Raw genomic sequence first — 12,087 nt, forward strand, 5'->3', positions numbered from 1 at the left:
GTCAAAATCCTCGGAAGAGAATTCCGGCGGGGAGCGGATCCCCCTCCCTCTCGGAAAACACCCCTTATTTGTTGTCCCTCTCATGTGGTCGTTCGACATTCGGCGCACCACAAGAGGAACATCGGGAAAAGTCCCAACTATATGAGCTCTATTATTTTGTGATTCAATGAGCCACTGAGCCACTGAATCCAGATGCTAAGTAAATGACCAACGACATTATCTAGGTCGAATTCAAATCCAAAATCAACAGCCTATATGCGGACCGACCCAAGCCGATACCCCCTCCACACGTCGAACCCCACCGACTCATAGAACCCCTCCAACACCACCCAGTCGACCATCACCCCCTGCACCCCGCGGCTCCGGAGATGCGCCAGCGCATGGGCCAGCATCGCCACCCCAACGCCCTTGCCCCGATGTTCCTGGTCCACGCCCACACACCCGATCAGCCCAGTGCGGGAGTCAGCGCCCCCGCAGACGGGCGGCATTGCCCATTGTATCTGCAGAAAAGGTGAGGACGGGTCGAGCATCAGCGTCCAGCCGATCTGATGGCCCTGCGGGCTGAAGACGGTCATGATGCTGTCCGGGTGGGTTTGCGGGTGGAGCGTGATGTAGGTTTGGACCCAGGCCTGTGATGTAATATGATTTGGTACGGTACGTGTTAGTCACAGCTGTGTTAGTTATGTCTTGGAGAGGGGATTGAAGAAAGGGGTTTCTTGAACCTGGTTGTGTGAGAAGTTCTTCCGCTGCCCGGCGATACATTCCTCATATTGATCGGGTTGGAGCGGGGCGAAGGTGTAGCCCTGGCTTGTGGCTTTGCGGGTGTGCCTTTCCTCGAGCTGGAAGTCAGTGATGCTCCGGTAGAGGTCGACGTGGCGCGGGGGCGGGGTCGTGAAGATGAAGGCCCGGTTCTCGAAGAATCTTGTGGCTGACGGTGCAAGGTCGTCGGGGAGGCCCGGCCAGAAGCGCGGGAATGAACTGCTGAGGTCGAGGCGGGTGATCTGCTGCGTCGTCGTGTACCAGGCGATGACTTCTTGGATGAGCGTGCTCCCAATGCCTTGGGACTGGGTGGCCGGGAGGACGGCGATCGCGGACAGGTAGGCGGATTTCTTGTCGTCGTCGTCGTCGGTGGTGCGGGAGTAGGTCAGGCAGAAGCCGACTATCGTGTTGCCGGTGCGGGCCAGGAAGTGGCGGCCGTGGGGTTGAGGGAGGAGTTTCTGGAGATTTTCGAGGGGCAGAGGGTAGGTGGGTAGGGAGGTGTTCCAGACGGTGTGCACTTGTTTGAGGTCTTCGGAATTGTCGAGGGGAGAAAGTTCGATGGATAATCGCGGTTTCTGGGTGCCCACTGGGAGTTTGCCGGTTGCCGTCGCGGCGCCGAATATCGTCGCTGCGGCGGCAGTGAAAGCCTCAAGAGTGGGCTCGTACGTGGTGATGTAGGTTCCAATGGTAGGGTCATCGAGGAAGTCGTAGGGGTTGCAGGCCGCTATGCTTACCAGTGCTCGAGCACGGCTGAGCAGTTCTTGTCCCATTTTTCTCTGGAATGGCGATTCACGCGCGTTGATTGTGGTGAGGATAACGGCGTCAGCAGTCTCGACATTGCGCCACTCCTCCGCGGACAAGCCCGCTGCTCCGTAGCGGATCTCGGTGACAGTTGGGTTGTGGTTCCTCAAAGCATCAAGGTATACGGATCCCTTGTACGATCCCTTTCGACCAAGCCCTTCTCCATCTACTGCACCGCCAGCCGGAGTTTCGTCGCCGGGGAAGAGTAAAACGACCTTGCTTGACCTTGAGACTGGTAGAGTCTTTGACGTGTCTCGAACGATGGTCACTGACTTGGCATAGGCAGCGTCGGCCAGCTCGCGATTTTGCAAGTCGATCTCACGGAACCTCGATTCAAAGGCGTTATCGGTGTTCAGCGCTTCCTCCCATCTTAGAGATTTCTGTTTCAGCTGGGTTACACGTCGGTACGCTTCTTCTACCCTGGTCATGGAGACTCGACCTGCTTCGACAGCCTCGCAGACACGGCGAATTGACGCAACTTGGACATCGTAAGTGTGGCAGATCATGATGCTATCGCTTCCAGCCGCAAGGGCAAGGACGGCGCCTTCTTCAGTGCCATAAGTCGCGCGGATTCCGTCCATCTCCAGACAGTCCGTGGTTATCATACCATCATACTCCATATCTTCCCGAAGGATACTGAGCACATCTGGTGAGAGGGTGGCCGGCAGCTTGCTATCTCCCAGGCCGGGTAGCGAGATATGTGCGGTCATAACAGCCTCGATCCCCTCAGCTGCCGCTCGCCGAAATGGCACGAGCTCACACTTCTCCAGTTGCTCTCGCGTCTTGGAAATCACCGGAAGCCCGTAGTGGGAGTCGGTGGCAGTATCTCCATGCCCGGGAAAGTGCTTGACGCAAGATATGACACTGTGCTGGCGTTGACCCCGTGCGATAGCGCTTGCGAAACGGCCAACGAATTCTGGGTCGTCGCCGGGACTACGTACGCCGATGACGGGGTTCAATGGCTCGGAGTTGATGTCACAGACAGGACCATAGTTCATATTAATGCCGACATGTTTCAGCAATTGTCCTGTTGCCATTCCAACTTTGTATGCAAGATCGGTTGAGTTAGTAGCACCCAGAGCCATGGGCCCCGGGAGCTGAGAGGCCATTGGGGGTGAGATTCTGGTGACCCATCCATTCTCCTGATCGATACCGATGAAGAGGGGATGAGTGTGACCAGCTACTTGTGCTTCTCGTTGCAGAGCATCCGTCAGAGCCTTGCAGCGGGCGGGGGCTTGGAATTAGCCAGCAGGTTGCGACTCATGATTCAAGAATGCGGGCCTACCCGTAGTTGAGCAATGTCGATAATGTTTCTTTTGAAGAGAACAATGCCTCCAACTCCGTATTCGTGGATCAAGGTCTTGATCTCGGCGCTAGGTTCCAGGCCATGGAAGCCGACCACAAATAGCTAGAGCTTGGTTAGTTATTTTCCGGCTACTGTAATCCTATGCTTGGCTAAGAGGACAGCCTACCTGGCCGACTTTCTTCTGCCAATCTGCAGACGACATCTCACTAAGCGATTAATTGATGGAGTGAAATCTGAAGGACCAGTGGAGTACAGAGCAGATAGCACTCCCAAAACAGGGGAACGAAAGGATAACCTTGAAGGTTCTGGATGCAGTGGAATGAGGGGAAGAATCGATGGGGAACGGCAGCCTTAACGAAAACCGATTATCTTATTGGTCTCATTTGCCAGCCAGTCCCAGCCTGAACCCCACCCGTCTAATACTATGCGAAACACATTCCTATACTTGAGGATTTTTTTCAAGCACTCGCTTAGGCGGCAGTTTGAAGGTCTCGCCGATTGTCACTCTAAAAAGCCGTCAGGGCTTCTGTCTAGGGTAAGAATCCAATAATACGTCGGTTTCAGAAGACCAGTTATATAGATTCTACGAGTATATAAAAACATGATCAGAAGGCAGCTCAACATTACCTTGAGTCAGGAGCTAGGGTGGATCAAGGTCTACGTTTCTGGTCGAGATGGCTTGATAAGAACTGTGTAGCTTTATGCTTACAGTAGACAAGGCTTCCCTCATCGAGGTGGCTCATAAGAGGAGCCTAGTTACGCCAGTTAGGCCGAGTCAATAATTCACCAAGTGAACACTTTCGGGGCGCTATAAAATTGTCCTCACTCCGACACCCACCTCTTCATCTCCCTCCAGAAACAATTTTACAGGCGAACAGCCCAGTGATCAACCATCTATTTCTTTATCATTTCCTGGATAAAGCTACAAGAATGGCCCCCTCCAATCAGGCTCAGAAGTCTGTTAGGTTTGAGGACGATGTTGACGCCGAAAAGCCAGGGGATCTGTTGGCCAGCATCAAGAAGTAGGTAGTTTCTTCGGTCACCCCGTCAGCATTTCATGGAGGGCAAGAATCTGATGAAAACAGGTACTACGCGTCATCAAAGTTCTCCGACCTAACCGTCCACACCATGGACCAAGAGCTCAAGGTTCATTGGCTGGTCGTCTGCGGGCAGTCCGAATATTTCTCACGTCTCTACGAAGGTGAAGGGCTGGTAGGCTTGAAATGGAAATCTTGCGGCCACAGAACAACATACTCTAACTACTTCCAGGAATCAGGTATGAATGAGATTTGTCTCAAGGAGGACGAACCCCGCGCGATAGAAGCAATGTTCCACTTCATGTACGGATATGAGTACGACAGCAGCGGCAGCGACCAAGGCCGTGAGTCACCTATGCTATTTGCTGTCAAGGTGTATCAGGTCGCAGACAAATATCAGGTCCCCCAGCTGAAGGACCGCGCGAGAGAGAAGTTCAAGTCTATCGTGGAGACGTGCTGGCAAACGGACGACTTTCCAGTTGCTATTGAAGAGGCATACAAGCGGTCCATTAAGGAAGACAGGGGTCTCCGAGACATTCTTGTGAAGACTGCCAAGGGGAACATCAAGGAACTGGACGCTAGCGAGGATTTTCGGCTTGCGCTAGAGGAAACTACAGGGTTTGCCGCAGATCTTGTCCACGCCATGGCCAGAGACGAGGTCAGAAAGCCAGCAACAATGCTTCGGTGCAACACGTGCTATGTCGAATATCACTGGAAGACTACTCCGTTGGGGAGGTGGGGAGGTGGGGGATTATGCCCATCCTGTGGAGATTATTAGCATCTTGCACTCTATTTTGACAGTGAGATTTGTTTGAACTGCTTGAACCCTTATCTTGTTGAGCTTGTCTTGAACTGATAAAAAAAAGAGCCGGTAGTTTCAAAGATGGTACCATTTCAGTGGGGAAATTCCATTGTTGCAGACGACAGTCGAGTAAAGCCTTGCGATACAGATAGGATTGGTGGCAAAACACCGAAACTGAAGTGTTTCCAGCACTGAGCAGCACACCTCCCTGTCTGTTCTCTCTTGTTAGTATTCTCCGAGGCAAATCTAGATAATGCATCAACAAGTATCAAAGGTGATATAATTGACATCCAGGAAAATGTGCTGTCTTCACCAGAACATTGATCATTGTAAAGCTTCAACACCATAGATCAATCACGAGTAATCACGACACATGTTCTACCAAAACGGTGCTCTACAGTATATCGAGCGGAGTACTTGAGGACAAACTGGCGCATACTCTAGCCCGGTGACGGCACAGAGTCCGGACAAGTCTTCTAGACCTTGAATCCATGCCAGTGAGGTCACATCATCCTCTTCAACAATTTTTTAGTTGTATTCTGAATCAAGTTAAGCGAGTGCTAATGTCTAGGGAGTTAAACGGGGCTTAACGGCGATAAGAGACCTCGTTCTCCGACCCTTATACTCCACCTCCAAGCACCTTTTTCACCTAAGGGATCCCCTACATGGCACTAGCCACAGTTGAAGGACTAAGTCTCAGAGACTGGCCAGTACTGGCCCATATTTGCCAGTCACAGCGACCGTCTCTCACCACCCGGACTTACTCGGGTCGGACTTAGCATCATGTAGTATTTGACCACGGTAGAACCCACTTCAACAAGCTCAACTCGTGTTGCTACACGCACAACTTTCCAATCCACGACTCAAAAATCCAACGCAAGCATCGCAACCATGATACCACTAATCACCCTCGAAGAACACTACATCTCGCGCAAAGTGAGCGAAGCAAGCCCCACAGCCAAAGCCCACTACGCCGCGTTTCCCCCGCACATCCGCAGCAAGCTGGAAGCGCTGGACGACGAGCGCATCCAAGACCTCGACAGTGGCAGCGTATCCCTCCAAGTGATCTCGCACGGACCCGGCGACATCAGCGCATCGCTCTGCACCGCCGTGAACGACGACCTGGCCGCCGCCATCAGGAAACACCCGACCCGACTCGCCGGGTTCGCGATGCTGCCGATGAGCGAGCCCGCCGCCGCCGCCGCCGCGGAAATGGAGCGTTGCGTGCAGGAGCTGGGCTTCGTGGGTGCGCTGATCGAGAACCACACCGACGGGAAATACTACGATGACGAGCGCTTCTGGCCGGTCTTCGCGAAAGCGCAGGCGCTCGATGTGCCGCTCTACATCCACCCGACCTTCGCCGCCGATTCCATGATGGAGTATTACAGGGGCAACTATGACGACTCGGTCGCGCTGGCGCTGAGTGCCTACGGCTGGGCCTGGCACACGGAGACGGGCTTGCATGTCCTCCGGCTCTACGCCAGTGGGGTCTTTGATCGATATCCGAGGTTGAAGATCGTCATTGGCCATATGGGCGAGATGCTGCCCTTCCAGCTCGAGCGCGTGTTCACGGTGGCTGAGAGATGGGGCAGGGAGAGGAGTCTCCGGGAGGTCTGGAGGGACAGCATCTGGATTACGACTAGTGGCATGTTCTCGTCGACGTCGTTGGCGTGTCTCTTGAAGACAACCTCGATTGAGCATGTGCTGTACAGCGTTGACTATCCGTTTTCGACGAATGAGAGAGGTCTGGCATTTTTTAAAGAGATTGAGGAAAGTGGTCTCATCGCTGGCGAGGATCTGGAGTTATTTGCCTATCGGAATGCGGAAAACCTACTGGGAGTTAAAGCAAGGACGTCGTGAATGAGGGTTGGTTGGTTGGTTGGTTGGTTGGTTGGTTGGTTGGTTGGTTAATATACTCATTCATCTTGATTGCTAAAGCCATTTGGCGGCAGCTCGCGATGCGGTGGCCCTACGTGCCATGCCTCTTTCCGTAAATACATAATGTTGAACAAGGCTATACAGTAATTCACATGCGAAATTAATATATTTTGTCTGCTGGTATGTATGCACCACTAGCCTGGACTCGCATTCCTGCCGGATTGCGTTGTACAGTACATAAGATTTCCTGGTGCTATTCTTCATACAAAGCAGCTTTCTATACTAGTTCCTACTGTAGCCTGTGATACTATTAGAATTAACCCCAATTCTCAGGTCTTCCATGATACAAATATTCGCTTGACACCAATGAACTCTACGCGTAGTATGTCTGTACCAAGTGTGCAGTGTGCACCAAAGACTCTAGACTCTGCTCAACGCGCCTCATCATTACCAGCTCCCCCTTCCCTCGAGCTCCCTTCTGCCTCCCCCACAACCTCCGCATTTATACTGACAGGTCCCTTGACCGTCTTTCCAGCCTTTCGCCCTGCCCCTCCCAAGTCCGAACCCGGAGCAACAGCAGCGTGCTCCTCCACGAATCGCCTCCCATCCTCCCTCCCCTTCTCCACGTCCACGAACATAATCGCCACCATCGCTGCCGCACAAATCGCAAACAAAAACGGGAACCCCATCCAGTTGTTCTGGGTGTCATTGATGATGGCCTGCACGACATTCGGACCGATAATAGAGGACTAAATGCCCATGCCATGATAGAGTCAGCCATCAGTAATATGTGGTGGGCGGCTTTTAGGAGAGGAGCTAGGATGGTGGTTCTTACCGCGCGATTGGTGATTCCGAAGAGAGCGAAAAACATGTTGTCGTAGCCGGGCGGCATGAGATCGCTGATCATGGTTTGGGCATACTGAAGGAATTAATATGTAAGTGGGCTTCTTCTTCTTCGTTGATTCTACCACAGAGACGGAACATTCGGGGCTCTTAGGACAGGGGCGGAGGGAGCTTACGGCGTAGTATGGGGCTTGGAACAGGCCGAAGATGACATTGTAGAGATAGAATTCCCACTGAAGGTATAAGAGCGTCTTGTTAGTGTTCTTTTTGCTTTGAAGGATGCCTTCTGGATGTGGGACATACCCGGTGATGATATCCAATGCGCTTGGTCCATAAACCCAGCATTCCCCAGAAGGGAATGAGAACAGTAAAGAAATTTGTGATGAGAAACATGCGTTTTGTGCGGATCTTGAAGTAGTTTTGGATGTACCAGAAGCCGAATGTGGAGGCTATTGAGCATGCAGCTTGGGCTATGCCCAGATATGTGACTTGGATGAAGGAGAATGCCACGAAGTCATTTTGGATGATCGAGACAAGGGTGCCTATGGCGGAGAACTCAGCGAGCAGAAACTAGGCAGACTTAATCTTACTAACCCGTGGTGTTAAGGCCATCTGCGAGGAGGAAGTATGCCACGAAGTAGAGAAAGGTCTGCGGCAAGGACCGGACCTTACGCAGCGCGAGCCAGATTTGCTTAAAACCAATAGTCGCGTAGCTTGATCCTTCAGGGATCCTAGGGCCGGGGCGTTTCTGCTGGAAGATAAACCACCAAATTCCCAGGATCACCCAGTCTGGCTTGATCAGCATCCACCTTCAAACGCGATGGGTAGGAGACCGACATGAATTTGTCAAGCAAAGCGCAAGGTTGTTCGAGAAAGAATGATTTTGAAGAGGCAAAAGTACGCTCAGATTCAATACCAATACTGCCAAGTATCCGATGTTGCTGTGTGCAGTCGAAACGTTGCTAGTATCTGTTAGCTGCCATCTCAGTAATACAAAGTGCGTCCATACCTGATGTGATTCCGCTCCAGTGACTCAATTGCGTCGTACTCCCTTTGGCTGATCTTCTCCTCCTTCAAGTCCTGGCGGGCTCTTTGGACATGCGGCATATGGCGCGCGAGCCTCGGAAACACGGCTGCATAGAAGACTAGTGTTGCGCCATATGCAACGTACGAGATCACGTAAAGGCCCATTGCTGTAGGCCATTGATCGGGGTGCCGGATGGACATCATAGCGTATTGCATGGCCCAGCAAATCACGGTCAAGACCAAAAGCAACCAGCGACTGAAGGAGCCGTAGTCTGCTGCGCTTCCGAGCCAGACAAATGTCACAGTCATGAACATGAAGCTCAGCCCGTTGGCAATCAGAACAACAGAGGAGACAGAACGAGTTCCCCGGGCCCATGGAACGACACAAGGTGAGTTATTTGTGCATGGCTTACGTGGGTTAGTGCCTGGCTGCCACCCAGCACCATTGAGCGCCCATTGAAAGCTGGTGAAACATGATATTAGCTCAAGATTTGGGGGGCATGATCAGCTTAGCGGGATGGGGTAAACAAACAGTGTTTGAGTGTAAGAGCCAGGGCCAACTCCATTATCGCCTGGTATGCGAGCTGTTAGTGATGGGTTGCTGCGTATGGCGATAGGAGGATTTACCATTGTAGTACAGATAGTATGACCAGAGCTCTCTGCGAGTCGTTGTGGGCTGTTCGGACGTGTCTTCTGTTCCGAAAACATGCTCAATCTCGGCTGTACTCTGAGATGATTGCTCTGGAGATAAGGGTGTAGATGCCTCGTGGTCGGTATGCTTGTTGTTGGAGCTGGGATCGCGTTCGGCGCTGCTCTCGTTTCTGGCGTTCGTCAAGGAGACTCGTGAACTTATGCGGTGCGTCGAGCGTGTCATCCTGAGCTTGTGTTCTGATATAATAGTATGTTTAAGCTGTCACCAATTGATAATTGATGGGGAATTCTTGAGATAAGAAGAGGGATGGGATGAGGAATGCCGAACAAGGATGCACGACCGGCAGGTATTGATTGATTGTGATTAACCCCGCAGAGTCGCCTCGGGCAATCCTAGCTCGTCGCCTGCAGTTGACTTGTCTTGTTTTCTGTAAATTTGAAATTCATTGTATCCAATATAATCAAGTGTGGTCTACCGCCAACATATATTATTTCCTGGAAGCAAAATGGGGAAGCAAGAGGTGTAAACTATAGAAGCAAGCTTTCATAGCCGAATAAATCAAACATCACAAGACTCTGTTCCTGCTCCAGCTGGGCTAGCACCTCGGCTTACCTTTTTAGGTCTACCCTTCCTGACCTGTGAACTCTTACAAGAACTTCAAATTGACAAGAATATAGACTCATTAATGATCAAGGAAGTAGATGAAGAATTGATTCAATTACATCAGGCTACCGGAAGAACTAGCTAAAAATCGGCGACCCCAAGCAGGAGGACCTTCGTCACTCAGATTGACAATCTTGTTCGATAGATCCAGCTTGTCTTGTACATATACTCTTTTTATGTGGAAATAGCTATCCAGGCCATTCTCTCCAGTTTCTGGCCTTCAATCACCAAATGAAGCTCTTGGCAAATTGTACTTCAGCTGGTCAAGGAAGGAGGGTATAATTGGGATCCATGAATGTCACATATACTATCGTCCATATTATTCTCTTATTAAATACCTATCTCATTGACTTCTCCCCAGCTTGCTGCCCCTTCCTCCGATCAACAGCCTCCCTCCACCCCGCCCCAAACACAGCCGTCCACCACACCGCACCCCCCGCACCAACCAAGAACAGAGCGGAAATCGCATTGAACCAGCCAGCCCCAACCACCTTGATAGCCGGCATCGCCACTCCCGTCCCCAGCGCCGCAAACACATACCGAAAGGCATAGTTCGCCCCAACCACCTCCGCACTCCGCCCTTGCTCCTGCATTACGTCCAAACAGTACGTATTCAAGCTGGAGAAACAGAAGATCTGTGCGATGCCTTGAACGAACATAAGAACCACTGGAAGCGGAATGCCGCCGACGCCGGCGTCCACCGTCCACCCATAGATCAACACGCAGGCGGGACTGGCGATGCAGATGAAGGGCAGGCAGGAGCGGAGCCGGTCCTCGGGGATACGCTGCCCTTGCCGCCGGCGGATGAAGTAGCGGGCGATGCAGTCAGTGTAGTGGCCGCTGAAGAAAGTCCCCATCAGGTAGCCCAAGCCGGCAGGGAGGTACAACAGCCCGGCTTCGATGGAGCTGGTCAGGTGGAAGCGTGGGTTGAGGGTGTGGCTGATCGGAGTCAGAAGAGCATATTCATTCCACACCAGGGCACCTGCGGCGAGGCCGGTGCAGAGTATGTTTGGGTAAGCGATTATTAGGTGGAGGATCCGGAAGGGCGAAGTTTGATACCAGAGCTGTTGGGCTTGAGTGCGGAGCGGTTGGCCACGGAGGGAGGGGCTGGCTCTGTGGGCGATTGTTTCTGGGAGGATAGTTATGATTAGGACGGTTGCGCAGAGGCTAAGAGCGGAGAGGAGGTAGAAGATTGTGCGCCAGGGGCGGAAGGTCATTATTATGCCCTGTATGTGAGAGAGATTGTGTTAAGAATTGTTTTTTCATCCTGAAAGGCGCAAGTCGGTCGTCACTTACGCCGAGGAAAGGACCTAGAGCAGGTCCGGTGAGACTTCCTGAGAGTACCCAGCCAAGTGCGGAGGCTCGGGCTGTTGGTTCGTATATATCTCCGACAATGGCGTTGCCAATAACGAGGAAAGAGGTGCCTTGTAATGCGGCACATCCTCGGAAGATAAAGTAGGATACTAGGTTTGGGGCGAAGGCGGAGGCAACGGTGAACGCGCAGAAGAGGATTGAGCTTGTGATGAGAAGCTGCGCTTGTTAGCACATAAGTCAAAACAGTCTCAATTGCACTTACAGGCCGGCGACCCCAGACTTGGCTTGCAGGGCCCCAAATAAGGGCGGAAACTCCCATGCATCCAAGATAGAGAGAGTTGCTGGCGTATATGATATCCTGGGTGGTATCAAATGTTCTGGCGAGGTCCGCCACAGCCGTGAAAATGGCGGTGGATGAGATCGGGGCAAGGAATGCACAGTACGAGAGCATAATAACGATCGAAATCCGCCGTGCAGGTGAAAGATGAGCTACTTGAGGTACTCCGCTGTCATCTTCAACGCGGGACAAAGGATGATCTGAAGTATGGCTGGAGGCCTGCACCAGGGCTTGAGATGATCCATGGTGTAAATCCCGATCTGATCGAGGCCTGTGAGACCGCTGACATTCATATGGATCGACCTCCAAGGAGAATGACTGTAAGGAATCTTTGTCGAACATCGTACTATTGTGGGAGGAAAATGAAAGGAGCGGTGGGTGCAGCAATACATGTCATGAGTCGTCAATAAAGAACGGAATCTGCAAACATGCAGCGGTATGGTAAGGAGCGAAAGGGTTTTGAGATATAGATAACGTGATATCAACTTAGGGGATCATAGTCAAGGAAAGGACAGGACTGCAAAACACTCTCGTTCATCAAAGATTGAAATCATCAGAATGGGTCCTGCAGCGACGAAGGAGCCATACGCTTTTTAAAAAAGCGTAAGACTTATGGGTGATGATTCTTTCTTCTTTGCTAAGTGCTGTTGCAAAAAGCATTATTCCAAC

General features: G+C 51.9%; 5 protein-coding genes across 5 annotated transcripts; 2 read left to right on the plus strand and 3 right to left on the minus strand.

Annotated features, from left to right (window-relative positions):
• Positions 1-132: 132 nt before the first annotated feature.
• On the minus strand, positions 133-3,175 carry ASPACDRAFT_110316 (putative beta-N-acetylglucosaminidase). The gene is made up of 4 exons (XM_020195469.1): positions 3,033-3,175; positions 2,846-2,968; positions 723-2,777; positions 133-629 (listed from the first exon to the last, which is right to left on the minus strand). The coding sequence occupies exons 1-4, from the start codon at positions 3,066-3,068 to the stop codon at positions 252-254; spliced, it is 2,592 nt and encodes an 863-aa protein (XP_020061457.1). The 5' UTR covers positions 3,069-3,175; the 3' UTR covers positions 133-251.
• Positions 3,176-3,796: 621 nt separating this feature from the next.
• ASPACDRAFT_56516 (BTB/POZ domain-containing protein) lies at positions 3,797-4,718 on the plus strand (the record flags this gene model as incomplete). The annotated part of the gene is made up of 4 exons (XM_020203136.1): positions 3,797-3,888; positions 3,952-4,078; positions 4,136-4,646; positions 4,705-4,718. 4 exons carry the CDS (start codon positions 3,797-3,799, stop codon positions 4,716-4,718), a joined length of 744 nt encoding a protein of 247 aa, XP_020061458.1.
• Positions 4,719-5,596: 878 nt separating this feature from the next.
• ASPACDRAFT_56517 (amidohydrolase family protein) lies at positions 5,597-6,565 on the plus strand (the record flags this gene model as incomplete). The annotated part of the gene is made up of 1 exon (XM_020203137.1): positions 5,597-6,565. One exon carries the CDS (start codon positions 5,597-5,599, stop codon positions 6,563-6,565), a length of 969 nt encoding a protein of 322 aa, XP_020061459.1.
• A 449-nt stretch (positions 6,566-7,014) lies between these two features.
• On the minus strand, positions 7,015-9,585 carry ASPACDRAFT_1862124 (uncharacterized protein; the record flags this gene model as incomplete). Its single annotated transcript, XM_020197792.1, has 9 exons — positions 9,080-9,585; positions 8,985-9,024; positions 8,436-8,915; positions 8,264-8,388; positions 8,021-8,215; positions 7,730-7,968; positions 7,603-7,659; positions 7,419-7,502; positions 7,015-7,332 (listed from the first exon to the last, which is right to left on the minus strand). The coding sequence occupies exons 1-9, from the start codon at positions 9,324-9,326 to the stop codon at positions 7,015-7,017; spliced, it is 1,785 nt and encodes a 594-aa protein (XP_020061460.1). The 5' UTR covers positions 9,327-9,585.
• Positions 9,586-10,105: 520 nt separating this feature from the next.
• On the minus strand, positions 10,106-11,760 carry ASPACDRAFT_20596 (putative MFS transporter; the record flags this gene model as incomplete). Its single annotated transcript, XM_020198960.1, has 3 exons — positions 10,106-10,993; positions 11,064-11,302; positions 11,340-11,760. 3 exons carry the CDS (start codon positions 11,758-11,760, stop codon positions 10,106-10,108), a joined length of 1,548 nt encoding a protein of 515 aa, XP_020061461.1.
• Between the last annotated feature and the right edge of the window lie 327 nt (positions 11,761-12,087).

Source organism: Aspergillus aculeatus (assembly GCF_001890905.1).
Source record: "Aspergillus aculeatus ATCC 16872 unplaced genomic scaffold ASPACscaffold_1, whole genome shotgun sequence".
Classification (NCBI taxonomy): Eukaryota; Fungi; Ascomycota; class Eurotiomycetes; order Eurotiales; family Aspergillaceae; genus Aspergillus; species Aspergillus aculeatus.